At 54.4% G+C, this 27,876-nt stretch overlaps 1 protein-coding gene across 2 annotated transcripts; it reads left to right on the top strand.

Moving 5' to 3' along the window:
* Positions 1-414: 414 nt before the first annotated feature.
* Positions 415-27,876, top strand: VWA5B1 (von Willebrand factor A domain containing 5B1). 2 transcript variants are annotated; one of them, XM_027658264.1, is made up of 23 exons: positions 415-506; positions 714-864; positions 6,015-6,185; positions 6,401-6,547; positions 6,890-7,112; positions 7,298-7,440; positions 7,675-7,806; positions 8,052-8,176; positions 11,539-11,715; positions 14,551-14,661; positions 15,137-15,339; positions 17,049-17,163; positions 18,695-18,880; positions 19,132-19,327; positions 20,256-20,443; positions 22,510-22,729; positions 22,873-23,190; positions 23,759-23,896; positions 24,456-24,581; positions 25,061-25,135; positions 25,519-25,588; positions 25,802-25,925; positions 26,158-27,876. In XM_027658264.1, exons 3-23 carry the CDS (start codon positions 6,047-6,049, stop codon positions 26,917-26,919), a joined length of 3,918 nt encoding a protein of 1,305 aa, XP_027514065.1. In that variant the 5' UTR covers positions 415-506; positions 714-864; positions 6,015-6,046; the 3' UTR covers positions 26,920-27,876. The 2 variants fall into 2 exon arrangements, with proteins under 2 accessions (XP_027514065.1, XP_027514064.1); XM_027658263.1 differs by having other exon boundaries at positions 18,620-18,880.

The following is a 27,876-nucleotide window of genomic DNA, read 5'->3' as shown; positions in this document are numbered from 1 at the left end:
CCCTGATTTTGGGGGACTTTAGGGTGCTTTCTTTCCCGTAAAAGAGGAAAGGGAGGACAGAAATGAATGCAAAGGATTCTCCCCCTTCGAGCAGCAGCTGTGCAAAATCTCACCCTGGGGAGGCAAATCATGGGGGTGGGCAAAAGGCTTTCCCAGCTCCCTTTCTCCACCAGCCTGCCCAGCTCGGGGGCATCTCTTCCACCCAGGTGGGCTTCGTTCCTGACCTCTTCCCTCCCCGGGCACAGGAGGGGAGCGAGGGGAGGGGAAACCGGGGGGGGGGGGGGGTGTTTAGGGGGATTGTCATGGTTACCTCCCTGGCAAAACAAATGGCTCCACTGGATGATGATGATGATGGTGATAGCGGTCACTCAGACAGCTCCGGACAGTGTGGGGCGGCGGTGGGGGGGCGAGAAAGCCACCCTGGGGAACCAGAACCGCCCCCCTTGGGGAGCCAGACACCTTCTCGGCTCCTCGCCGCCGGGGCACATGTTGCTGCAGCCCGTTCGGTAAGACCCTTCCTCCCCCACTCCAGACCCGCCCTGGACCCCCCTGGGTCCCCCAGCCCCCCTACCCGGTGGGGAGGGTCCGGGGGGGTGATGCCACCGGTTGCCGAGGTGGCTGGTGGTGCAGCGCTCCCCCACCCCAAGCCCCGGCGCTCCCTCCTCTCCCTCCCTTTTCCTCTCTCCTCATCTCCCTCACTCCCTGTCTTCCAGAGACAAAAGCGCTCCGCAGCCGTGCCTGTCGCCTTCAGGATTCCTCCTGTCCCTCCTGCCCCCCCAGCCCGGCCGCAGAGGGGCTGGAAGAGTGGGTGAAGTTGCTCCAACCCCCCCATTCCCTTCCTCCTCCTCCTCTCTCCCAGGAAAGGTAAGAAAAGCAGTGGCTACTCTCCGTTTGCTCCTGCACCTTTTTAGCTCCGCAGGGGTGGGTGTGAGGTGTGTGTGTGTGTCTGTGTGTGTGTGTCACTTCCCAAGGCTGTGCACGATCCCAGCACAAAGCAGCTCACTGAAGAGATCCCTGTCATAATATTTCTGCTGGCACAAGCCCACACTTTGAAAGCTGCTGCTTCCCAGCCTTGCCTTTTCCCAGCTGGATAGTGAGTCCCGGAGCATCCCGTCCCTCCCCAAAATTGTGCAGACATCAGTAGTGACTGTCTCCATCTCCCTGCAGGCAGAGGACAGGGGTGGATGGGAGGTGGGGGGGTGATGCTGTGGGTGACAGGCTCTTGCTGTCCTGGGCAGCCAGGTGGGATATCCTGGCTGTGGACACACTGTTTGGGGAAGTAGGACTGACCTTGGCAGGGTGAGGGGGGCTGATCTCAACAGGAGGGGTCAAAGCAGCAGGACCTGGCTTTGTATCTGCCACGTTGGCTGGGGCATGGCAGGGCAGGGATGGCTGGGGAAGGGCTGTTCTGCTCCTGAGGGCCCTACGTGTCTCCTTGGATCCAGACGCATTCCAATTATGGAGTTTGGCAATTTTAGCCCTGCAGAGGGTTGTCTGGGCTAACAACCCCCCCTCTGGTTCAGCTCAGAGATCTTCCCCCAGCTGCAAGCCTGGCAAGGTGGGGGTTATCTAAACCCTGTGTCAGAAATGAGTGATTGACAGCTCTGAAAAGGGGCTTGGGATGTGAATCCACATCCTTGAGACACAGCTCTGGGGCCAGGCTGGTGGCCCAAGACATCTGCCAGGGGTATGACTGGCAGATCCCAAAATCTGTCCCTGCCAGGGCTGTCAGTCATGTTCCGACCTGGCACTGCATCACCCCAGGAACGAGGACCCAGTCGCTTTCACTGGGTGCTGGCAGGAGCAGCTGCTCCCCAACCTTTCCCCAATCTCCATATCCAAGACCTCGGGGTGCCCTTGGGGACACCCCAAAGGGATGTGTGTCTCTGCCCAGCAACCTTTGTCACCTCTGTGGCAGTGGGGGGCCATGTTGTCACCCTTCCAGGGCCTGCACTGGATGTTTTTCTGCTTTCCCCATCAGGTGTGATACCCCACTTGCAGTTTGAGGTTTGGGGAGACTGGAGGTGGGAGAAAAACTCCTGTAGCTTTTCCTGGGAAGTTCCCACAGGTCTGCCACTGTGGATCCCTAGCTCTTCCAGACAGGAGAGTGCTGTGTATGCTTTGGAAACACCAATTGTCCTGGTGCTTCCTAGAGATGTTCTGGGGGTTGATCCCAATTCCCTGGCCAGGTTTGAGCCTCGTGCTTTGGGGCAAAACAGCTGGAGGGGTCCTGTATATCTTAGTCGTGACCTGCACATGATGTGGGACAGGTAGGTGAAGTCAAGGGTCCCTCAGCAGCATGCCCACATCTTCTCCCTGAGCCCTGCTGTCCTTGAAAACCAGGGAAAATTCCCAAGTGTGACTCTACTTAAAAGCCCTGAAAGTTTGGGAGGTGCAGGGCTTCTCCTGTCTCGGGATTGCAAACGGGGGGGAGTTCGCTTCCCCGTGGGGATTGCCCAGGGATGCTGGTGGAGGGTTGTGGTGCAACAGGCACCTTGTCACCATCCTTGTCCGGATCTGTCCACCTGTAAATCTCCACAGGGCACTCTGGCTGTTGTCATCCTGGCCAGCCACTGGATGTCAGTGTTGCTTGAGACAGAAGAAGAGGAAGGAATATTTCACCCAGCTGGAGGAAACCAGGCACCCGCTGAGCAATGGGGATGTGCCCCAGGTCTGGCTCGGACCTGGAGGTGTGGTCTCCAAGGGAACCCGTTTGGGGCCGGTCAGGGGTTAGGGCAGGGCGGGGCAGCGAGTCAGCAACCCAAAAGTGCATCTGTCGCAACGTGTGGCACCAGGGCTGGGCTTCACATGGCTCTTCATGTCTTGGGGGGCTAAAGCAGCCGGGGCTGGCCTTGGACATCTGCCCTTCAGGCAGCAGGGCTAGGTGGGGCTGTGTTGGCTTTTATTTCAGCTCCTGGTTTGGCTCTCCCTGTCCCGTTGTCAGCTGTAGGTGCCACAGACCCCCTGATGTGACACTGCTGGGCCCCCAACACGTGACTGGGAGTCAGGTCCTGTCCGAGGCCAGGCTGTGTGCTCACAATTTGCTCTGTTTTTCTATTCAATACCTGAAAATACACCTCAGAGGAGCATTATTCTGCCTCTGTCTTTACTCCACGTGCTCAGACAGATTTTTTTGAGGGCACGTCAGTGCTCAGAGACACAGACAGACACCCAGGGTAGCTCTGAGCAGCACTCCAGGCATCGCCCCCCTTTTTCAGGCACATTTGCCAACCCAATCCTTGAAAATTCAGCCCCAGCCTCGCACTGCTGGCACAGGCACCTGCAGCCATGTGGAGGGGCTGGAGCCCGTGCTCCAGATCCCAGCCCTGCGCACTCTGCACGTCACCGGGACCGTCCGCAGACGTCGGAGCAGCATCAGCACCTTCCCCGTCAGGCGGGCACGGGAATTGGCCGAGGGAATTGCCTGGAGTGGGGTGAGCACGTTACTGCGTCTCTCCCTCCTCCGCGGCCAGGAAGAGCAGTGGATTGTCATGGAAAGAGTGTTTACAAAGGAAGGAAGGGAAAAAAGAAAGGGAAACACAGTAGCATCCCGGTGGTGTGCCAGCTCTGGAGCGTGGGACAGTGTCTGTCCCCACCCCTGAGCTGCTCCCCAGCTGATGAGGTTACAGGTGTGGGGTATTCGGAGGGCTGAAGGTATTTACCAGTGGTTTCCCTTTTTCCCCGGGATGCCAGACACCGTGTGAGGCCGTGGGTTGGGACCAGGTCGGTGGGATGGCCCCGTGCCTGCCCCAGGGCACGTTTGATGGCACTGAGAGGGCACCCTGAGGACTGGGTGGGTGCAAGGATACCCTGTGCTGCCGTGATGCTGGTGCTAACTTTTGGGATGCAGCGTCCTACCAGCTGCTGTACTGAAGGTGGAGCCCTGGGACCTGGATGGAGACTGAGGGCAGGTCCTGGAGTGGCAAAGGGAGGATGGGGGAGCAGCTGGGGGGCTGGTAATGGGCTCCTGGGAGAAACAGGAGAGAGATGCGAGCTCTTCCACTGCTCTCCCCGACTCCAGCCTCCCCACTCTCCTTTTCCGTGCTGCAGTCACTTGATGGCGTTGGTGACACGATCTGTGCAGAGCAGCCCCATGGCTGTGCTGGCCGCATCCCCATCCACAGGGTTTTTGCTGGGAAGAGCCCCCCAAGCCCTCCCTGCCCTTGTAGGGCTGGGTTTTTTTGGCTGGCACAGCAGGCAGGGCTAATTGCAGGCTCCTCTGGACAGCTGGGATCTGTGGCAAAAGTGCAACTCTCCTGGCTGGCTTTATACAGGACATAGCACAGGGCTCTGTATCTCACCAAGGGTCCCTTAGTGCTTGTCCTGGCCAAGGTGATGCAGAAATCCCTGCTGGCTACCATGGGAGCCATGTCCCCAGTCTCCCACAGGTGAGGGGCTTGGATCTCAACCATAGCTCTGCCCTAAGTCTCTGCAGCCAAGGGAGCTTCTGAGCTAAAATCACAGCTCCTGGAGCCCAAATTTGCACCTCAGGCAGCCCATAATGAATTCTTGTTGTGCCAAGCTGATAAAGAGCATCTTCATCTTGTTATTTCCTCCTTTCTTTCTTCCTTAAGGCAAAATAATCCCCCCCTCCTTCCTTAAGTGCCCCACCTGGCATTTAATCACTTCCCCATGTCCTGATGGCCTCTGCCACACCTTGCAGAGAGGGGACCCTGTAGCAGGTGGAGCCTTGACAGCTCCTGACTTTACAACATCCCTGTCGGCACAGCTTGGAGCACCCCGGTGTGGAATGGGCTCCCCTGGCTCAGGCAGGGCTCCTGTGTTGGATCAACCGAGCTGGACATGCTCCTGCATCTCCTCATGCACCCCATGGCTGCATCCCCTGACCTCCCTGGGCAGCCCCTGGCTTGAGCAGCACTCGAGGCCGCAGGAGGGGGAGGATTAAATCGGGAATGGCAGAGGTTGTTGGCTGGGATTCAGAGGCGTGCCTTGGGATTACTGCCCTCCATCACCATCCTTGCTGCTGTTTTCTTTGCTCGGTTTCCCTGGCTGCTCTCCCCCATCCCAGCCAGCCCTTCTTGCTCTCCCTACCTCTCTCCCTTTTTCCTCTCTTAACGCCGTTTTCCTGCCCGAGTGCTCGTGGGGCTCGTGGCCTTGATGTCTGCTGCTCACGTCTTCCGTGGCATTTGCATATAAAGGTGGTTTTTAATAACGCAGGACTGGTAGGAAATGAGAAACCGATGTATTTCGGTGCTTCTGGCTCCTCCTGGGCCTTGTAAATCACTGCACAAAGCACTGCAGAGCCAGCCGGGGAGAACTGCTGCCTAGCAACTTCTCCCGATGCCCCGGGGGAGCGGGATGTGGCCCTGAAAGCCACCTGAAAGGTCTCCTTTAAAACCCTCGGGCTTGGGGGAGAAGAGCTGGAACAGAGGAAAACCTGCTCGGGGAAAAGAGTTGGAATGTAATTGGCAGAAGGAGCCACTTTGCATCTGAATGTCTCGGCTGAGCACAGCGTGGGATGAGTCAGCCTGTGCAGGAAGGATCTGTGGATGAGGGGCAGCACCTCCCCGAAATGCAGCGAGGATGAGGATGCCTTGCTCTGCCTGCCTGCTCTTCCTTCCCACAGGATAAAGGAAAACTCTCAGGATCTTAGCCTTATCCTGGAGAAAGTTGTCATTTTGGATGGATAATGAGGAGCAAGGGGGATAAAAAAAAAAGGATGTTGATCTGTTCTGCCCAGACTCCAGCAGTGTGAGAGCTGGGGAGATACACGAGTGTGGATCTCTGGAGCCACTTGTCTCCAGCCAGGCAGGTTTGATCCCTTGTGCCAGCAGAGATATGGGAAATGGGTTTGTCATGTGTGTTCCCACCAAGGTCTTGCTCTGTCCCCATCCCCCTAGTGGAGCCACCAAGCCCAGGTCTCGTCCCCTCCGGTGTCACTCACCTTTCTGTCCTCAGAATTGCTAAAAAAACAACATGAGGTGACAGTGGCACACAAACATTTTGGGCACTTGGTGCTTCTCATTCACTCTCACCTTTCCACCTCTCTCCAGCTCCCCACCATCACCGACAGACCCCCGGGAAGATGCCAGGGCTGATTAACTGGGCGACCCTCTCCCCGCTGCCCCTCACCACGTCGGAGGTGACATCTTGTGTCAGCGGCTACGCCTTCGGGATGACAGCCCTGCTCACCTACCACAACCCAGACCCCCAGGCTTTGGAAGGCAAGTTTCAAGGAGTAAAGCTTGGGAAGGGAACTTTAGAGCCAGGCATGTAGCAGTGGTGGGTCTCAGACGCTGGTAGGAAGAGCAACCAAGTGTATTATGTCCGAGACTGTGATTTTTTTAGGTGTGAAAAATCCCTGAGAAGTGCCAAGAGGGCGCTGGCTGGTGGGTCCAGGGGAGTGGTTGGTGTTGCTAAAAGCCCTCCTGGCTGGCAGGTCTCTTTGTGTTCCCCTTGGATGAGGGCACGGCCGTCGTGGGCTTCGAGGCGGCCGTGTCCCGGCGCGTGGTGACGGTGCAGATCAAAGACAAAGCCAAGATAGATGACACCTACTTGGACAGCTGCAGCCTCCCCAGTGGAAGAGGTGAGGAGATGGAGGGTGTTTTAGGGAGTGTGGGGGAGAAAAGGATGGCAAGAGGAATGGGGAGGTGGCGGCAGGGGGCGGCTGGCTGGCATATGCTGTGGCATTGAGGGGGCTCCTTGTGAAAGGCTGAGTTGTCGTGGTGCTTGTGTCCCTGCCAGAAATGTCAGTCTTATCTGTTTTGGAAAGCACTGCTGCTTCTGGGCAGCCAAAGGAGTGATGCAGAAAGCTGGGGCTCTTTAGACAATGCTGATGTGTGCAGTGGGTGTTTGATCCAGAGATGGGGGGAATGTTTTCCACTGTCATGTCACCGTGTCTTCCTGGTGTGGTCCTATCTCTGTGCAGGAAGGATCCTAATGGATGAGGACCTGGAGAGGATTGTTTTTGTGGCTAACCTGGGCATGATTCCTCCCCTGGAAAGCATCTCCATCTTCATCAGCACCTCCTCTGAGCTGCAGACTACGCCCAGTGGGGCTGTGAGGGTCCTTCTGCCAGCTGTGTGTGTCCCCAGGGTCCCCCAGCCTAGCCTGGAGAATGCCAGCAGCCCTTCCAGCCACCAGCTCCAAACGTACGGAAAACCACGGGGTGGGCTCTGGCTGGGACTGATCCAGGGGGATGCAGGTCTGGCCAAGGAGGACTTTGTTGTCACTGGGGGAGGCTGGAGAGCTGCTGCAAGCTCTTCCTCTGGCAAACCTCTATCCTGGGGGGATAGAACTTGTTCACAGGGTTTATTTGGGCTCGTCTCACTGGCAGGGACAAGCACCACTGTGGATCAGGGAGCCCGGATCAAGGGAGCAGGTTCTGCCTGGCTCAGCTGCTGGAGAGTGAGGCCACCAACCCCTTCGAGTACGAGTTCAGCTTCCACCTGGAGATTCGGGGGCCATGCCTGCTGGCAGGTAGGAACACCAGTGCCATCCTGAGCTATCACCTCCTCAGGGCAACGTCCACACTCTTCCTCCTTCACTGCCCCTCAGTGTGGGATCTATTTTCACAAGTTAGCTCTGCTGAGGTGGATTTACCAGCACAGGGCTGATGCCAACATGGGTTCCTGTCCTCTGCCGCCTTGCCATCTCTTCTCCCTGGTCCTCCCAACCCTCAAACCCCAACGGCACCTTGGTTTTCCTGGGCAGGCGTCGAGAGCCCCACCCATGAGATCCGAGCAGACGCCGACCCCTCGGCTCGCTGCGCCAGGAGCATCGTGATCACCCTGGCCAACAAACACACCTTCGACAGACCCGTGGAGATCCTCATCCATCCCAGTGGTAGGTGGGCTCTACCTCCTCTCTGCTGGGCTTGCCCCTTCCTGGGATCCTCATCCGTAGCTCTGGGCACAGCTGGATTAGCGCTGGGTTTGTAGATGTTGTCAGGGTTAGGAGGTAATTCCAGACTCTCTCAAGGTATTCAGTGCTCCCCAAGCTCAAAGATATTGCTGTTTTCCCAGGCTGCATCTCTGCCAAAAGCAAAGTTTAGCCAAGGCTATTCTTCACTCAATTCTTTGCATTTCCAGAGCCCCACATGCCTCACATCTTAATGGAAGAAGGTGACATGACACCTGCAGAGTACGAACGACACCTGAAGGGGAAGAATGATTTCATTAAAGGCACTAAGAAAGACCCCAGTGCCGAGAAAAAGGTGAGAAACAAAAGCTGCAGGTGTTAGCTGAGGCTTTCCCTGGACTGGAGCTGAGCTGGCAAATGATTCCTTGTTGCCAGTACCACATATTGCACTGTCCCTATAAGCTCTGCAAGATCCTCCTTCAGAGAGGGGCTTGTGTGAAGGAAGACGGGAAAATTCAGCAGTGCTGCTGATAAACTGAGTGTGGAAGGAGCTCTGAGATGGTTATTGTGTGTATAATTAGTGCTAGTCTAGCATAGCATAATTAGAGAGGTGCATTGTGATAGCATTAAGGGTATTATAATTATTGCAATGACATAGAATAAAATATTCTTTTAATTGCTCAGTAAATGTTTACTGTTTCTGGATATCTGTCAAAGAAGTGATTTTGCTTGGAATAATGAGCTGAACTGAAGACAAGGTAGCAGAAACTTCTCTTTGTTCTGCTGAGCAGCAAAGAGAAAAATATCTGCACTGGGATTTGTGCCTTGTCTTCCAGCAGTTCTGAAGGAATGAGTGACAGCCCAGAACCTCAGCGTGTCTTGGAGCAGCTCAGGGCCCTCTGAGTTTCCAGGGTGGGCGTCTTCCCCTAAGGCACAGGTTGTGCTTGTGTGACCACAGCCCGGGGCTGAAGGTGTCAGCGCCTGTTTTACACACACCAGAGCTCTCTGTGCACCCAGAGATGCTCATTTCTCCCTAAACTCCTTCTCCATATGCCTGATCCTGGGCCCTGCTTGGCAGAAATCCTGGACCTGCTGCAGGGATGGCTCCCTGTGCTCCTGTGACTTCTTCTGTCACCAGAAACCTGTCAACCTTCCTCTCCTTCCCTTTGCCCTCCACTCCCTCTCACAGGGCTGGGACTGCGTGTGCTCCTCTAATTGTGCTGAGTGTGGAACGAGATGGAACTCCCACGCTACGCCTTGGATGCTCCCTAATTATTCCTCTGTCTTTAGCACATCAAATTATCTAAGGGGGGATCATTTCCCTGCAGGAAACCCATCTGTTCCTCAAGAGGGCTGGGAAACAACTGTAGGGAGCAGAGGAAATGCCCAAAATGTCTGGAGTGGATGATGGACTGGAATTGCTGCTCAGAGCAGGACACTGGGCACCTCTCAGCTTAAATTGAATTAGCCCAGAAATTTCAGCAGTAAATGATAATTAATTTTCCTCCTCTGGTTTGTTATGCAAAAGGCTTGGATGCTGTCAGCTGCAGGGTGGTGGGGATGGATGCACACTGGAATCAACTCTCCTCAATATGATCTGATTAGTTTACTGTAATTGGATAACGGGTGGAGGGGAACGAAAGAGAGGTGAGGAGGAGATGTTTTCTTTCTGGTTGACTTGTAGTAGCAGCTCTGAAGCTGTTTTCTGAAAGTTTGCCTGTTAAATTCCCTCCAAAGTCAGTGAGAAATCCCAGAATATGGGCTTAGCCCAAGCACACAAGGATTTTATGTCATGGATCTCCAAGAGCATTGGAGGGAGTGCTGTAGGTAGGTTAGGACCACAATTCAGTCCTTGGACAAAAGGCAGCAAAGATCCCCTTGGTCTGAAATGTGATAAACCAGGAATGATGACATATGGCTGAAGGAAAATGGGGATAGAAAAAGCTCTTTGATTTCCCCATGTCTGATTAATTTATACTCCAAAGCATGAGAGGATGAGCGAGAGCTGAGGTGGCAGCGAGGTGCTTGTTCCTGTGAGTGAGACCCCTCTTTTCACAGGGTCAGAGCAGCAGCACTGGGGCAGCAGAGCTGAAAGCAGAGCTCTTGCAAGTGTTGATCCACAGGGACTCTTGAGTTAGTGAGTTACATAAAATAAAGGCGGGTCGTTGGGTCATAGATCGAGGAATATGACTCATGGCCAGGGAAAACAAGCCTGGTTATCCGGGGTCTGATTTACTGCCGGTGAAACCAATGAGAAGAGCAGTCAGAAAGAGGAGAAAACAGGCAAATAAAAAAAGCTGAGGATTGAGCTGTTGTTGTGGAGCTTGTTTCCACCCTCAGACCCAGGGATGAAGGGCCACAGCTGGGGTGATGTGGGGTGGCCGAGCTCCCTCGAGAGCAGCTGAGGCCGTGAACCCACGACAGCTTGATACACATGTAATAGCGCATTATAAACCCATCACAGGAGGTTTTCACCAGTTTAATTTTATCCCATTTGTAATGAATACTTGAAACAGAAAGAGGGAAAATGCAGAGCCATTAGAGCTGTGTGCAGTGCAGAGACAGATCACGCGGGTTCCATTGAACGGTGGCCACAATGACCGGTTTGACTCTCCAAAGCCTTTCAATCCCTACAAAGAAAAGTGATAAAAGAGCTGGGCAGAAAAAGCAGCAAACCAGAGGCAGTAGGAATGAACTGAAGCAGTGAACACAGCACACCGAGGGCTGTATCTCTTGCTTCATTAGTGAGTGACCATGGAGGAAAACTCCGGTGTGCCTCGGTGGGATGTGAGGCTGTGCTAATGAACCAGGTTTTCGGGAAGGATCTAATGAAACGTTTGCAGAGCTGGTTTTGCAAGGTGCTGTGTAGGGCCAGGTCTTTTGATTTCTCCTCCAGGTTCTCATCCGAGCGTGCAGCTGCTCCGTAGAATTCCAGAATGGTTTGGGTGGAAAGGGACCTTAAAGACAATCCCATTCCACCCACCATGGGCAAAGACAACTTCCACCAGACCACATTGCTCCAAGCCCTGTCCAACCTGGCTTTGAACATTTCCAGGGATGGTGAATGCTTTTGTACGTGCCATGGACCCTGATTTAGGCTTTTTCTGCCAGCTGTTGTCCCCTGAGCAATGTGTGACTGAGGAGGCAGGAATTCCATTTACCCACGGAGCAGCTCCCCTGGAGGTATGAACAGAACAACTTCAGTGCACCCTGAGCCTTGGTGTTGTCATCTCTGAGGCCAGAACAAGCAGACTGTGGCCTGCAGAATCATAGAATAGAATCATAGAATAGATTGGGTTGGAAAAGACCCCCAAGATCATCAAGTCCAACCCCTGATCCAACTCCAATTACTATATCATGGCACTAAGGGCCACGTCCAATCTCTTTTTAAAAACCTCCAGGGATGGTGAATCCACCACCTCTCTGGGTAGGCCGTTCCAATGCCTGATAACCCTCTCTGTAAAGAATTTCTTCCTAACATCCAACCTAAACCTCCCTTGGCAGAGCTTGAGCCCATGTCCCCTTGTCCTATTGTTGGTTGCCTGGGAGAAGAGACCAACCCCCACCTGGTTATAACCTCCCTTCAGGTAGTTGAAGAGAGTGATGAGGTCGCCTCTAAGCCTTCTCTTTTCAGGCACACAGCCCTACTCTGATTCTAGTGCAAGTGAAATGGGGCAGAAAAATCAACCTCTTGATCTTTGTCCTTCTTTCTTGCAGACAGAAATCATCAGGAAGCGGCTGAACAAGGACATCCCCCACCACCCCATCATCATGCTCAACTTCTGCCCTGACTTGAGGACTGTTCAGCCAGGCCTTCAGAATGCCCAAGGCGAGTTTATCTTCCTCATAGACCGGAGCAGGAGCATGAGCAGCGGGAACATCAACCGTGTCAAGGTACCTGCGGGAGGGGAGGCACCTGCATGTCAACAAAGGATGAATTTTAGAGAGCAGTGGGGGTGCTGAGCGCTGAGGAGTATTCATTATGAGGGGATGGGGGGTAATTATACGCTGTAGCTTTAGTCATCTCAACCATGGGGCTTGTTAGGTACCTGCAGCACAGCTCATTCTCCTGTTCTCTTCCTCATCTTCCTATCAGCACATCAAATGCAAAGTTGTTTTCTTTCCCTCTCTTACTGGTGTGTTTTGTGCATCCCTTCTCCAGTTCTCCCTGTCTCCAGGAGGGCTTTGGGTGATTTCTGTCTAGGGGACAACCCTCCAGGGTGCTCCAAGGGGAGCGACATGCTGACCATGCGTTAGGAGATGTTTTGCTGAGGGGCACCTCTTGCACCCCATGAAACATCCGTTTTCCAAACACAAATCAACAGCAGCAGCCTGGTGGAGGGTTATAGGAGATGTGCTGAGACCTCTGGATAAAAAGGGGCCTGGAGAAAGGCTTTGTCACGATGTTTTGTGGGTCTGAGGTTCCCCTGTCAGATGTGACCCTTTATCCCGCACCAACCCCAGTGCAGGACCATGCACTTGGTCTGTTGAACCTCATGAGCTTCACGCAGACCCACTTCTTGAGCTTGTCCATCTTTTAACACATCTCCTTTCCCATCTGTCTCTGGTTTCCATGGGAACTGCTGGAGGACAGACACCTCCGGCAACAAGGACTGGGATGCTGGGGAGCCTGAGGACGGCTGTGGCGGGTCCCCTGGGATAGGGAGGCTGTTCCCAAAGGGATCAGGATGTCTCTGAGTTGTACCCCCTTCCCTCAGGACCTTTAGGAATCTGGGAGTCTCTGCCCCATGGCAGATTTTTGCTTTCCAGCTCACAGCATGGCTGGGTTAGGGCACCACAGTCTCTGCAGACTCCATGAAAGCTGGTTTGTCCCATGGGGATGGAGACCCTTGCAGGGACAGACCCCTTCTCTGGGAGGTCCTGAGCTGGGACTCCCATTGCAGAAGTGCTGTAAAAACAGGAAAAAGAAAATATATTTTGTTGGAGATAGTGGAAATTTCAGAGGAGATGCCTCAAGGGAGAAACCCACTGTCCCTCCTTTGAGTCTCCCATCCTTGTTTGTCACTTGCAAACAAAAGTCCCTCGCAGGAAGAGCTCTTCTTAGTGGGTTTGGGTGGGTTTTGCTTGATGGAAACTTCTGCATCATCCTCAGATGGCTGGATGAGTGAGGTGACAGGGCTTGGAGCTGTGCAGCCACAGGGATGCACAAAGGGATGGGATGGGATGGCTCAAGTGGAGCAGGAGGGCATCTGGCCAAAGCAGCTGGGGTGGAAAGTTCAGAGGCTTAAATTCCCTGCAGCCAGTCCCTTTCCCATCCTGATGCAGCCAGGGAGAGGAGCCAGGCTGTGATGGTACATCGAGCTTGCTGGCAAAACTACACTAATAACTGGGAATTGACTTTTCTGGAAGCAAACATCCCTCCTTATTGAGTTGCCGTATAGATATTGAGTGCAACAGGATCAAGATCAATATTTACCATAAGAAGCAATAAATCTTCCTGGTTGCTGAAACAGCAACCAGGCATCGGTTGCCCGCTTTGGGAAGTGCTTTAACAGAAACATTTGGAAATTTGTATTTTTTTTCCCTTGTAATTAGTTCCAAGATGGGGTGTCAGCGTTGAGATCTGGAAGAGCCAGCATCCCAGGAGCCATCTGGGAGCAGTGGTATAAATACACCCTCGTAGGTTTGAGATAACAGCTTGGATTAAAGCACTCCAGAGCTTGTTAAAGGGCAGCCCTGTTCTTGTGTTCCCCCGATTTTCAGTGCTCCAGCTCTGCCGTGCTGAGTCTTGCAGGAGCTGGGAGCTGGACTGACCTGGCACCACGTCCCTGATGATCTCAGGCGGGTTCTCTGTGTACCCTCTGTGGTCTTTGCCACTGCACAGGCCAACACAAGGTGGCTGTTCCTGCTCATTTGACCTTGGCAGCTCCTCCTGGGACTGGCTCTAGGGTTTCTGCTGCCCTCGGCAGACTGGCAGGAGTCTGCCTTGATCAGCATCTAAAAAGAACCAAGCTGCTCTTGAACGCTTTGCTTTACATTTTGCTTTAAATAAACATTTTCCTTTAAATTGGCTTCCTCTCCTGACACATAATTGCTCCTCCAAGCTCAAGAGCATCTTGGGCAGCTCTTGCCCAGTTGCTGCTCTCAAAAGCTCTGTCCTGGAGTTGTCCATGACCATCACAAATGTCTGTGACAATTCAATTTGCTCTTCCCTTATGTAAAGCCCAGGAATAGGCATGTTAGATAACCACCTCTGGTAAAGAAAATAGCTTTAAACTGTTGTCTCCCAGCTATTTTAATTGAAGCCAGCTATGAATACAAGAGAATTGGGGATGGGGGGAGTCTCTTCCTTTTGTGTAACTTCGAGCTGTTTGTTTATTTTCTGCAAGTTTGGGCATTGAGATGCATTGCGTGTCGCACTTCTCAATTTCACACTCTGCTTCTCACCCACCAGCTCGGTGCTGCAGCACCGTGTTGCCAGCACAAATTGAATCCCTTAAAAACAAACACAAGAATTTGTTCAGCTCTTAGTTGGTCTTTTTTTTTTTTTTTTTTTTTTTCTCCACAAAGACTCCCCGTTTTCCTCACTACTTTGGGTCCCAAATACCACTCAGGGCCTTTGGAATGCATGGGAAAGAAACAGTTGGTTTTCTGGCAAATGCAGGTGGGAACAAGGTGGGATGGCTCCAGGCAGAGCTTTTACTGGTGAAGCTGTGGCAGCCAGGGAGAGTCCTGGGGTGAAGATGTCTGTTTGTTTTCCCCCCCCAGGATGCCCTGTTGGTCATTCTCAAGAGCCTGATGCCAACGTGTCTCTTCAACATCATTGGGTTTGGCTCCACCTTTAAGACCCTCTTTCCTGCCAGTCAGGCCTATTGTGAGGTGGGTGAACCCACATTTCACAGAATCACAGAATCACAGACTGGTATAGGTTGGATGGGACCTTAAAGCTCATCTCATCCCACCCCCTGCCATGGGCAGGGACACCTTCCACTAGCCCAGGTTGCTCTAAGCCCCATCCAACCTGGTCTTGGACACTTCCAGGGATGGGGCAGCCACAGCTCCTCTGGGCAACCCGTGCCAGGGCCTCCCTACCCTCAAGGGAAGAATTTCTTCCTAATCCAAACCTACCCTTCTTCATCTTAAGGCCATTTCCCCTTGTTCTGTCACTACATGCCCTTGTAAAAGGTCCCTCTCCAGCTCTCTTGGAGCCTCTTTAGGTACTGGAAGGGGCTCTGAATTGTCCCCAGAGCCTTGTCTTCCCCAGTCCAACTCCCTCAGCCTGTCTCCACAGCAGAGGTGCTCCTTGGTGCTTGGAGGGAGCCGGTGCTGACAATTCCACTGCTCCTTTGGGCAGGAGAGCCTGGCCCTGGCCTGCAAGAGCATCAGGAGAATTCGTGCTGATATGGGCAGCACCAACATCTTGTCCCCTCTGAAGTGGGTCATCCGTCAGCCCATCCACAGGGGCCACCCCCGACTGCTCTTCCTGCTGACAGACGGGGCCATCAGCAACACGGGGAAGGTTCTGGAGCTGCTGAGGAACCACTCCTGCTCCACCAGGTACAGAGGGATCACCCCTGTGGGGCCAAAATCCCGGCACAGGGAGGGATGTGCTTCTCCTTGGACGCAGCCCCATCTCACACACATCCCCACTTCAGAGGCACAGGCAGGAGAGATTGCTGCTGTGAGCCATGGGAGAACCTCAAAGGGTTTGGAACAGATCCCAGAAGTTCAGATGCTTTTTAAACAATCAAAAGCAGGATAATTGAGCTGACAACTTCACAGCTCTTGTCTGATGCTTCCTGCTAGGAGAGATTGACATGCCAACAATCTTCCTTGCCTTTTTTTGTTTTTAATTTTTTTTTTAAAGCACATCTGGGGCTGGCCCCAGCTGCTTCCAGGATGGGGCTGTGCAGAATTGAATATGCTGAAAGGGAGCAATGTAAAAAGCAGCTAATTTGTGCCTCAAGCTCCCAGCCTGGCTTCCCAGCCCTGATCACAGGCTGTTCTGGTTTCTCCTCTGCTTCTTTAAGGGACACAAAACGTAAGAAAAATGCAAGAAATCCTCATTCCTCTTCCATCCCTCAGACTTCACAGCTTAGCAGGAAGCTGCTCTGTGGGTTTTTAGTTACATGGAGGTCTAATTGCTTCCCAGCTGTACAGGGCATCCCATCCCTCACTCTTACAGAGGCGTGGGATAAATGTGATCAGCATTAGAGAGTGGTCTCAGGTGACCCTGGAAGGCAGGATCATGTGGATGGCCCATCTCAAAAGAAGATCAGAGCCTTATCTGAGAGGGGTATGAGGCTGGCCTAGGATTTGCAGCGAGCTGAGGATTAAAAACCCCTAAGAGAAAAGCCCCTCATGTGGATGCAATTTGCTGCTGAAGGTGGTTTCTCTCTCAGTGATCCACTGCCCTGACCAAATGCCATATCCCACCCATCCCCATCCTTCTGGCTTCCTGCCACATCCATCCCCACCAGGCACTGCCATTCCTGCCTGGACTGCAGCTCAACTTCCAGCCTTCAGCCCAAACCAAATCCTGATTCACAGAGCTGGGAGTCAGGGGAGCAGCTCCTTCCTTGAGAAAATGTTTATTGTAACTGTGAGCAGAGATAATTACTGGATCTTTAGTGCTATTGACCACAGGCAGCAGGGAAAAGAGGTGAACTGGCAGCAAAGCAGCTTGTTTGTGTTTGCAGAGGAGGGCAGGGCTGGGGGTCCCTGAGTGTCACTGTTGAAGGCTGGTCTTTGGGGAAGGGGTTTGAGATCTGCTGAGAGGAGGAGGCTGGTGGTTCACAGAATCCCAGAATGGTTTTGGTGGGAAAGGACCTTAAACCTCATCTCCTTCCACTCCCTGCCATGAGCAGGGACACCTTCCACCAGACCAGGTTACTCCAAGCCCTGTCCAACCTGGCCTTGAACACTTCCAGGGACAGGGCAGTCACAGCTTCACCACCCTCACAGGGAAGAATTCCTTCCCAATATGCCATCTAACCCTGCCCTCTGTCAGTTTGAAGCCATTCCCCCTTTTCTGGTCACTCCAGGCCCTCATCCAAAGTCCCTCTGCAGCTCTTTTGGAGTTCCTTTAGGCACTGGAAGGTTTCTCACCCTCCTGCCGGCCACCTCTAAGAGGAGCTGGTTTGATTTCCTCTGGCCATAGCAATGGGATCCGGGGGGATCTTCTGCCTGCAGGGAGTGGATGAGCTGCGTGGGGCCGGGGGAAATGACTTGTCCCCTGGATTTTGATTTTCCCTCTCCCTTTGCAGGTGCTACAGCTTCGGCATCGGGCCAAACGCCTGCAGGAGGCTGGTCCGGGGTCTGGCTGCCGTGTCCAGGGGCACTGCCGAGTTCCTGGCGGAGGGAGAGAGGTTGCAGCCCAAGGTACAGCCCCTCCCTCCCCAGGGACCGCCCCTGGAGGCTCTAACGATGCTCTGGTTCAGCGAGGGGGGAGGCCACGGCTCCCAGCGGGTTTATTCCCCGTCCCCGGTGCTGCCTTTCCACCTCCCCCCCGGCAGCAGGTGGGCGAGGCGGGAGGGGATGAAGGAGCATCTCCATCTCCGGCTGTCGGAGGGAGTGGGAGGGTGTGTTTACCCTCAGCGTGGGGCTGGGGAAACGCGATAGCCGCGATACAGCAGCTCTGGCTTCAAAGGCAGCTGCTGCCTCAGACACCGGCGAGGGCAGAGGGGCCGGCATCAAAGCAGCCAATTAGTTTTGAAGTCAGGCTCAGCCCTGGCTTTGCTCAGGCGAGAAGGACCCGGGGTTTGAGGGAGAGGAATGCGCCGCGATAGCTTTGCACATTAAGCCGGCTTTAAAGCTGCTCATTTCCACTCTCCCCGTGAAGAGTAAACCCGTGTGCCTCGAATTCAGCTCTGTCCCCTGGTGAAAGCACAGTGCCCAGCTTGTCGCCCGCTGCATGACTAGACCCAGAGGGAATTGGGTCTTTAGCTCCTAAATATCTCTAAAAAGCCAGCTCCTGCCTTCGTGATTTGAAAATGAGGAGTTCAGCAACCCCCACGTCTGCAGGAACCTGGAGCACACAAAAAGCTCTGTAAGACAGAATGGCATCAACATTTCTGATGTAAATTAAAAGCAAAGACAGTGAAGAGAGAGGGTTTTTATCGAGCTATTAATAAGAGCTTTGCAGGCTGTGCAGCTCTGTGCCTTCAGCAGTCTGAGGCATCAATTAATGCCCTTATAAAGCACAGCCTGGTGTGTCTTCCCAAGCCTGTGAAAAAAAAAACAAGGAACAACAGGGAATATTCGAGCTGTTCTGCCTCAAAATCCGGTGTTCACTTCCCCTGGTGTGCAGAGAAGCTCATGTGGATGGCTCCCTGATAGGTTTGTCCATGAGCTATTCACGGATGTTGGGCTTCTCCACATGTATGATTGGCAGAGCGTTGCTGATCTCCTTGTGCCAGCAAGGAGCTGTTCCAAAAATATTGGTGCTGTCACTCTGTGTGTGAATGTCACGGCTCGGGACAGGGATGGGGCTTGGACAAGTGAAGATCAACAGCTTTTCCTGGGTGCTGGGTGGGAGCAGGGGATGCTGCAAGATAGTTCTGGCCACAGGCTCCCACCGTGCTCTGAGCCAGCAGCGTGTGCAAGATGAGCCCCATGTTTCATCAATAACTACCCTTGGTAAAGAATCGTGGAATCACAAAGTCATTTAGGTCGGAAAAGACCTGGAAGATCATTGAGTCCAACCGTTAACCCAGCACTGCCAAGGGGCTGGGGGTGCTGGGAGGGGTATGGAGTAGAGTAAGAGGGAGCAGGCTGCCAGGAGAGGGTAGGAATCAGTTGATGGATTTGTTTGAAGAAATCTTCCCCTTCCCTGCAGCACACAGCACGTGCACCATGGCACACACAGCATCCAGCTGCTTGTTTCCCCTCTCCCCTCTGCTCCCTGCCTCAGATGATCAGGTCTCTGAAGAAGGCGATGGCGCCAGTCCTGAGCGACGTGTCCGTGGAGTGGGTCTTCCCCGAGAGCACCAAGGTCTTGGTTTCCCCTGTCAGCACCAGCTGCCTCTTCCCTGGTGACCACTTGGTTGGCTATGGCATCATCTGTGATACCTCCCTGTACCTCTCCAACCCCAGATCCGTGAGTCCATGGGGCTGTCCCACGAGTGTGGGGCTGCCCTGGAGGTGAGGGGTGTTGGGGTCTGTGTACACGAGTGTCTCAGCTCTGTGCGTGGCCAGGAGGTGTTTCCTTCTTCCTGACTCTGTCCTTAAGAGAGGTGGTGGATGAGACTTTGGGGAGCAGTAGTGGATGAGGGTGCTGGTGCCCAGGGGCTGGGATCTGGCTGATGGATGTGCTGGTGGGACCTGTTCCCTCCCTCTGCTTTCCCACAGGACAAGCGGCGGTGTTACAGCACGATGCGTTCCCAGGAGTCGGGCAGCTCTGTCTTCTTTCACTCCCAGGAGGAGGGAGCAGATGTGGACAGCTGGAATCACTCCAGAGACTCGGAGGGCTCCTGCCCTGCCGAGCGCTCCCCCGACCACCTGGGGGTGGGCAGAGATCCCGGGGGAGAGTCGGACACGGACACGGGTCAGAGTTCCCTCTGTACACGCGTGGGTGTGATGGCCCTGTCTCCCTAATCAAGCTCCTGTCGCTGCTTCCCCGATTTGCTTCCCTGATAAATAAGTGTCTTCAGCTACAAAGAGCCAGAAGAGTTTGCAGGAGGGATGACAGATCTCCTGGGGCTTGAGCGAGTCTGTTTGGTTTGGATGTTTTATCCAAACCTGTCAGGAAATCAAGGGAAGCCCTGGAGAGCTGGATACCCTGGGGATTTTCAAAGCTTTGGCTTTGACCACATAATTATTTACAAGCTTCCCAAGCAGTGTGTGAAGGAGTGCAGTGAGCAAATGGGTAGCTCTGCTGGAGCATCCCTACACCTGCAAAACAGCTTCCCAGTCAGGAGAGGGGGGGAATGGATCCCAAGCCCTGTCCCCAGGGTGTCCCCCCTCCCCACCATGGTTTGAGTGGGTGTTTGTGTCAGCAGCATTTGGCATAAAGCAGCTGGGGAAACCTTTGTTACTCACGGGATGTTATTCCCTTATATTTCAAGAGGAGCTGTGCTGTGCATCCCCTCAAACTTGTCAAAAGCAATGAGAAATCATGTCTTTCCAAGGCAAATTTTACTCTTGCTCTGACAGGAGAATGTCTGCACTAATTAAATTTCATTAGTAAACCCTTTGTCTTCTCCAGGGAGGCTTGGGGAAATGCAGTCAGGCTTCTTCTGTCTGAAAACCGCTCAGACGAAACCTCCCCAACCTGCTCTCTCAACATCCACAGGAATTTTGAGTGTTCCCATTTCCTTTTGCGGTTTCATTAAAACTTTGCAGGGCTGAGTGTGGCCCCCTCAGTCCCGGGAGGACCCTGGGGTGGGCCCCCTGCCTCCCACCATGAGCCAAGGGGGGGATGGCACCGGCTGATCCCGCTCTGGAGCAGAGCTGATCCTCTCTCCCACATTCAGGAATGGACGTGAAGGGTTCCTCCAGGAGACGAGCATACAGCACCACCCAAATCGCTGACCACAAGCCTGGCAGGAAGGTGCCCACGGCCAGTGATCCCAGCACAGCCCTGGTGAAAAACCCCCTTCGGAAAACCCACCTGCAGGACCTGCAGCAGGTCAGCCCCGACCCCTGGCAGGTGGATTTCCAGGTAGGTGATCCCTGGAGAGGGTTTACCTGCAGGTGGAAGCCAGCAAGGAGCAGCAGGAAACTATCAGAGGCAGGGAAAGGGTGTGGCTCACACTAGTCCTAAGATATAGATAATAGATAGAGTTGTGCAACATATCACAAACATGTGGGAAACGACCCAAGCAGAGAGCAGAGTGCCATCCTGATGTCCCACAGCAGTCCCTCCCCATGGGAGCCCAGCTTTGCCCTGCTAAATTCCTCTCCCCTCACCCTGAGTGGCCTGTGCTTCACCTTGCTGCTCCTCTGCTCCTTCTTGTCTCCCTACAATTCGGGATTCAAACTCACTGCAAGCCTGTGGCACTTCTGTGCCTTGCAGGGAAAAGGAGCTCAGTGCCAAAACAGATTCCCAGCTGGATCCACAGCTTTATGCAGCATTAGGGTGAGATGTGGACCTGTGTGATGATACATCTGCTGAACAGGGTTATGTCCCCTGCCCACAGCAGGTGGAATTTAGGAAGATTTTACAGCTGATCTATGGGAGGGGTGGGGAAGGTTTTCTCCCATCCTTGGCATCACTGGGATGCTCTGCTCTGCAATCAGCATCTGCAGGGCTGGAAAGACCAGCAGCACTTTAGTTCCCATGGAAACTCAGAGTGAGGGATGTTTGGGGCTTTCTTTTCCCTTATGCTGTGGGTTAGAGATCGTTGGGAGAGGGGTGGGAGGTGAGATCAGGGGGTGAAGGGGAAGCAGGACCAGTGCTCCACAGGGAGGGATGAGACCTCTGCCTTCCAGCTGCAGCAGGGAGGGTGGTGAACGTGAGCAGTGGTAGGTTTTAGGGGTACCAGTAACCTTCCCTGTACTGGAAAGGTCCACAGAGCATCCTCCTGCTCCTGGGATGCTCAGTGCGAGGGCAGGGATGGAAACGACTCCCTTCTGGAGGGCAGTAAATGGTTAAGAGCATCCATCCTGCTCTTCATTAAATGCAGCCTGCTTTTGCTCTCCCTCCTGCTGCCAGGGCTCCCAGCAGCTCTCCCAGCTCCCGGTCCTGCTGCCAGGGCTTGACATTTTCGGGGGTGTGAAGGCAAGCCCTCAGCTCGTCTCCACACGCACCGTGCTGGGAAGGAAAGGTCAGTGCCAGCAATGGGCAGCCTAAACCCCCAGCTCTATTCCCAGCTGGCTTCCTCTGGCTGGGAGGAGAGCTCAGGCAGGAGAAGGAGCAGGTTTTGAATGGAAAGGGTCTGGCAGGGGCTTCTTTGAGCAGTTTGCTTTTAAATATCTCAATATTAGCTTGGTAAGTAGCTCCTGGAGCTGTCAGCCTCCCATTTTTGCTGGTGGACTTATAGAGCACCAGAAATTATGTGGTGATGGAGGTCATGTATCATCCAGAGAAAATATTCTTTGATCTAGCATGGAGGTCCACCACTTTCTACCATCTCTGTCCATCACTGGGGTTGTGCTAGGAAAATAGAGAGTCTGTCAGTTTTAGGGGACCTTCCCACAGCCCTGGGGACAAGGATAAAACCCAGAGCTTGCAGAGGGGAACATCTGTGTGGGATGTGACACCAGAGGTGCTGGAGTGGGGGATTCATGTCTCCTGAAAGTGGAGAAATAGACTCATTAAAAAAAAAAAAAAAAAGATAAAAATTCCCTTCTCCCATCCCCTGCTCCTCTCTCCTTTCGTTACTAAGCAACTGGTCCTTGATCTTTCTGTCTCTCTTCTTTCCTTTGGTTCCCAAGTGAAGTCATTAAAATGTCTGGAGGGATGAAAATCATATTTCACCTTCTGCATGTCTGGGGAAGGAGCCCCTGGGGCCAGGGTCCCTTGGGGACGGACACACTGCAGGTCTGATGGAGGGCTCTGGGCACGAATTCCAGCCAGGGGTGGGCAGAGAGGGAAGGACCCGTGTGTGTGCAGGATTGCATCCCATGCTGGGGTCGGGCAGGGAGCAGGTAGGATTAGAAGGGACAGAGCAGGTCCATGCAAGGACCAGGGAGGACAGAACAGGTCCATGCAGGGATCAGAGAGGACAGAGCAGGTCCTGCCATCGGCTGCAGCTGATCCAGCCCTAACATCTGCTCTGCTCTCAGCCCTTCCCAGCCAGCCCTCATGGCTCTACCACCAGGATCCGTGGCACAGGTGCCAGGCGCCCATCCCTGCTCCACCACGGCTGTGTGTCCTTCTGCCACGACACCAACTCCCCGCCAGTGCTGGATGGGCTGCAGCAGACTCCAGGAAGGGGCTTGGAAGCACTTGATGCCAGTGTGAGCCTGCGGTCCTCGTCGGACAGCCGGAGCCCTGGGGACCCGGGTAACTGGCGGAGGAGAAGGACTGGGGTTGTGCTACGTGCCACCGGGTGAAAATTAGGGAGGATTAATTATGGTTTCCTGGTGGCGGTGGGGAATTCAGCTCCCGGGGATGTGATTAATGATCTGCCTCTCCCCTCCCCGCAGAGTCTGCCCAGCATCCATCCCTCACGTTTGAGACGGAGACCTCCTCCGAATGGGAGCCACAGGACCTGGATATCGGCGCTGCCTGCGGCTCCCCGCGCTCCCCCAGGACCCTCTGCAAGGCGGTGGTGAAGGGGCTGAGGAACAATGAGCCCGTGCAGTGGGAAGTTCCCTTTGATATCCGCCCTCTCTTCCGGGAGCAGGAGAGCCAGGGGAATGGGGACACAGACCTGTGGAGTGAGACCTTCCACCACCTGGCAGCCAAGTCGGTCATCCGGGACTTCGAGCAGCTCGCCGAGAAGGAGTGTGAAATCGAGCACGGTAACACACTGCTGGCTGCAGGCACACCCTGCCCGGCATTTGGGGGGCTTTCCAGCAGCCTCAGGAATTAAAGCAAGAGCTGGAAGTGGTGAAATATTAGGGAATGTCTCACACAGTTCCCAAATGATAGCTCCCTCCAGCTGCCTTGTGTTTTTCTCCTGCTTCTGCACATCAGCGTGCCTGAGCTTGTGCTCCTTCACACTCCTCAGGAGCAGGGCTCAGTGATCCTTGTGGGTCCCTTCCAGCTCAGTATATTCCATGATTCTATGATTCCTCTGCTTCATGCATCAGGTAGCATGGTTATTTTTAAGGAGCTGGTCACTTGGAGCTGGGAGGAGGCATCAAACTCTGAGGATCCAGCAGCAGCCACACATCAGTGCTCTGGGCTGCACATCCCTGAGTCTTGTCAAACTTCTCCTCCATGAAGTGTATCTGGGCATGTAAAATAAGAGCAGAAGAAGCATTTTAGGCAGAGTTTAGAGCAGTACAGGGATACAGTCTCTGCTGGGTCTGGGGGCTGGGTTCAAGGTGTGACCTGGACTCTGAGCCTGGTGTCCCTCCCTGGCAGGGTCCGGGCGGCGGTACCAGCTCAACGCTGTCCACACCAGCAAGGCCTGCAATGTCATCAGCAAGTACACGGCATTTGTGCCAGTGGATCTGAGCACGAGCTCCTACCTGCCCACCCTGGTCCAGTACACCCACACAGGTAACGTGCTGTGAAACCTCCTGGGAGGGAGAGTGTCACTGAGAAACCTGGCTCAGGGTAAACCCTGTGAAGCCACAGCTCAGTGCTGCACCAGGCTACATACCCGAGGCTGTGGCTGAGCTCTTGGTGGTAAGAGCCTCTTCCCATGGCCAGGGAAAAGGTCCACTCTTAGGCCTGGATGCCCAAAGATGCCCAGAGAATCACAGAAAGATTTGGTTGGAAAGGACCTTGAAGATCATCAGTTCCACCCCCTGCCATGGGCAGGGACATCTCCCACTCTCCCAGGTTGCTCCAAGCCCTGTCCAAGCTGGCCTTGGACACTTCCAGGGATGGGGCAGCCACAGCTTCTCTGGACACCCTGTGCCAGGGCCTCCCCACCCTCACAGGGAGGAATTCCTTCCTAATACCTAATCTAAACCTGCTCTCTGTTGGTTTGAAGCCATTCCCCTTGTCCTGTCACTACAGTTCCTGACCAAACGCATCATCCTGCGGGTTTTGTTGCCATCGTGTGTGTGCCAGTCCCTCTCTAACCCTGGCCATTCCCTTCTCTCATGCCAAGGGGCAGCATCCAAGCAAGGCAACCAGAGGAGCCTGAGCTCAGGAAACAGAAGGCATCGTGGCCTTTCCCCTGGACGTCCCCAGTCAGCTTGTGGCCAGAATGGAGACAATAGATTTTACAGCACAAGTAAGATTCCCCGGGGTTTTGTCTCCTTCCTGGAGTTACAGATCTCAGCGGTTTGGAACATCTCTGGTCTTTTTTAATTCTGCCTTCTTCTTTGGATGCATTGCTCACCAGACACGTGTCTGGCTGGAGCTCATCTCCTTAAATGGGGAAGAAGCTTCAATTTACCATGAAACCCTGAAATCACAGGTCATGCTGCTGACAATCCTTGGAAGTTAATTGGCAGCCGTAACAGAGATAGCACGGGGGATGAAACGGGTGTAATTAGAGGCAAGGGGATGTGAGACACTTGCTTGTCACCAAATCCTCCACTAATGAAGACGAGTTGGATTGGACCTTGTCTGGCACTGTCAGAGCTGCAGCTGAGTTACCGTGGCCCTGATGAGGCTCATTGCCCTGATGATGCCGTGGGGAGGGAGGGCGGTGGTGCACGACAGGGGTTTCAGCTGGGTGGTGTTCCTGATGGGGTTCCTCCGTTCCAGATGCCGAGGAGAGCAGCCTGTCCCCCTCCAGCACCCCTCCCTCCTCTGCCTGGGAGCGTTGCCATCTCCCTGAAGGTAGGAAAAGAGCTGGTAGCACTTGCCAGGGTGCGGCTGCATCAAGTCCTCTTGGATATTTGGGCTCTTGACCAAATATTTTGCTGAGTTTTGGGTGGTTTTATAAAACTTTACGACCTATTTAGGCTTGCAAACGCAAGACCTGACTCTTTTTGGGGTACAGAGGATGGAACCTGATGCAACTGTCAGTATAAATCTCCCCCAGGCTCATTTTTAAGAGGTGTGGGAGTTTTATTATCAACACAGGAAAAATGAGGCAAGGGGAGAGGAAGGATTTTGCTAAAGACTCAGCAGATGGACAAGCCTGCCCATGTCCCAGCACACTGTGCTCCCTTTCCCCCTCCTGTAGCACATCATTTACCCCCAGCTCTGTTTCTTCCCAGAGCCACTCCAGAGCGTGTCTGCTTCCTCTGCACCAGCCCAAAAATCCATCGAGAGACTTTTTGCTGCCAGGTATGGACCAGCTCAACCTTAGCAGGTGCCTTTTACCTCCCTGGGTCTGAAGTGAACACAAGTGAGGGGGAGAGAGAAAGGACGTCCAGGGACAGCAGCCAGAGCTGGGACCCAGCATGATGCCAGTGTCTGGGGACTGGGGAGGGCTTTTGGAGGAGAGGGTGGGAATCAGGAGGAGCATGGAGGTTACAGTCACCTTTTTATCCTCCTCAGGCTGACCCTCAATAAAACCAGGCTGTTGGTTCGAGCTGCCAAAGGGTTCATGAGTAAATCTCCAAACAGAGAGAGCAAAGCCAGCTCTGAGGGTGACAATGAGAGCATGAACTACCTTCCCCTGGTGAGCAGCTCCTTCCTGGGTCTTGTTGGGGTTGCATGGTCATTGCAGGGGAGCAGAGGGAGGATCTTTTCGGATCTTGCCCCTGGATCTTTCCTCTTGCTGTCTCTGACAACCATGTCCAGTGGTCTGCTCAAAGACGGAGAGCTGCTCCACCCATCCACACCTTTTCCCTGAACTTCCCACAAGTGGTTGGTGCCTCAGAGCTTCCCTGTGTGCCCACCATCCCTTGCAGGTGTCCCTGCAGCTGGCCTGTGGTGCCTTTCTCCTGAACTCAGCCTTCTGCAATGCCATCAACATCCCCATGGAGAAGCTGAAGTGGACATCGCCCTTCGCCTGCCACCGCCTGTCCCTCAGCCCTTCCAGCTCCTACCACACCAAGAAGACCAGTCCCTCCATGGAGCACAAAAACTTTGGCTCCAGCCAGCAGCTCCTGGTCCCCGATGGGCACGGGAAGAGTCCCACCAGCAGAGACACCTCTCGGGGTGTGGTGCTGGAAGGCCCCGGCAGCCACACGGAGGACACCGGGCGCCTCCGGCACTCCTCGGGCAGCACGGTGGAGAGCATCTCCAGAGCCCTGACAGCTGAGAAGGAGCTGTCCCCCCCGGCCATCACCATTCGCCGCCTCTCCTCCCCGGAGAGCACGCTGGGCTCGGCTGAGTGGGAAGCTGACAGCGGCGGGGGCTCAGAGACAGACGGCTCCGAGGTGCAGGCACTGCTCCTCGACGTGCAGCTGCAGCAGCAGACGGAGCCCGAGGGGATGCTCTGGGCCACGGCGGTGGCCTTGGCCTGGCTGGAGCACAGCTCAGCTTCCTACTTCATTGAGTGGGAGCTGGTGGCTGCCAAAGCCAGCCTGTGGCTGAGCGGGCAGGACTTCCCAGAGGGATCCAGCCTGGCCACAGTGAAAGCTGCAGCCCAGCAGCTCTTTGTGCTCCTCCGGCACTGGGATGAAAACCTGGAGTTCAACCTGCTGTGCTACAACCCAGGCAGTGTGTAGAGAGGGTGAGGAGGGAGGCTTGGGTGGATTACTGAGGGTGCAGGAGCAGGGATCAATCCTTGAGGAAACACCTCCAAGCCTTCAAGGAGCTCCTCTGCTGCAGGGCTGTGTGTGTTTATTAGAGCAAACCCTGCGAATGGAGCAGCCCAGGCCCCATCCTGCACTCAGCAGTCGGAATTTTGCCCTGGGAGGGAACCTTCAGCTGCCCTTGCTATTTATTTTCAGCTGGAGCAGCACTTCCAGCTACAGCAGTTTCCTCTGATCCTGGTTCCTTCTGGTTCCCAGAGCAGATCTTGCTGCCTACTCCACTTGCCCTGCCCGTGCTTGGCTGCCTCTTCCCAGTCCCAAATTGCTGCCAAGCCCCTGCTGCAGCCCCCCAGCCCTGAGTCCCTGCTCTCCTGAGGCTCCTGACTGGCTCCTGCCACCTCAGATGGCTTCCAGAGAAGATTAACATCTGACAACATGCTCATCACATGGATCAAAGGGAATCTGGGCTGGGAATGACCATCTGAATAGCAGCCCTGCTGTCACAGCCAGGAGGATCAAGCCCAGCCATGCACCAACAAGCTGAGCCAGCTGGAGACTGGGACCAAACCCCCTCCCATCCACACGGTGCTGGGCTCCCTCAGCCCCCCTGCAATCCCAGAGGGAGTTTGTGAGACCCCTTGCAGCCAATGTGTGCCTTCAAAGCTTCACAGGCAGAGCAGGGGCACCTGGGATTGAAGGATCAAGTGCCTACGGAGGGAATCACATGTCTCTGTCTCTGGCATGGCTGTGATGCCCGTGGAGCCCATCCAAAACCTGCTGCCTTTCACTCCTTTCCTTAGCATGGAGCAGCCTTGCCATGTCCCACCAGGCTTCTGTCTTGTGTCTGCATGTCTGGGGAGCAGATGGGAGGGACAGTGGGGACCCCGAGCACCCCTCTGGTCTCTGCTCTCAGTGTCAACTCTCCAGGCT

The sequence above is a fragment of the Corapipo altera genome, unplaced genomic scaffold (genome assembly GCF_003945725.1).
Source record: "Corapipo altera isolate COAL_440 unplaced genomic scaffold, ASM394572v1 301, whole genome shotgun sequence".
In the NCBI taxonomy this organism is placed as follows: domain Eukaryota; kingdom Metazoa; phylum Chordata; class Aves; order Passeriformes; family Pipridae; genus Corapipo; species Corapipo altera.
This window is presented reverse-complemented; position numbering and strand designations above follow the sequence as displayed.

Excerpts from the sequence above, each read along its gene's own strand:
- VWA5B1 (XM_027658263.1), top strand. The coding sequence starts at position 6,047 with ATGCCAGGGCTGATTAACTGGGCGACCCTCTCCCCGCTGCCCCTCACC. Across the intron at positions 17,164-18,619 it reads GAGAGAGGTTGCAGCCCAAG|CACACAGCACGTGCACCATG; the intron begins GTACAGCCCCTC and ends CCTTCCCTGCAG. Across the intron at positions 20,444-22,509 it reads CCTGGCAGGTGGATTTCCAG|CCCTTCCCAGCCAGCCCTCA; the intron begins GTAGGTGATCCC and ends CTCTGCTCTCAG.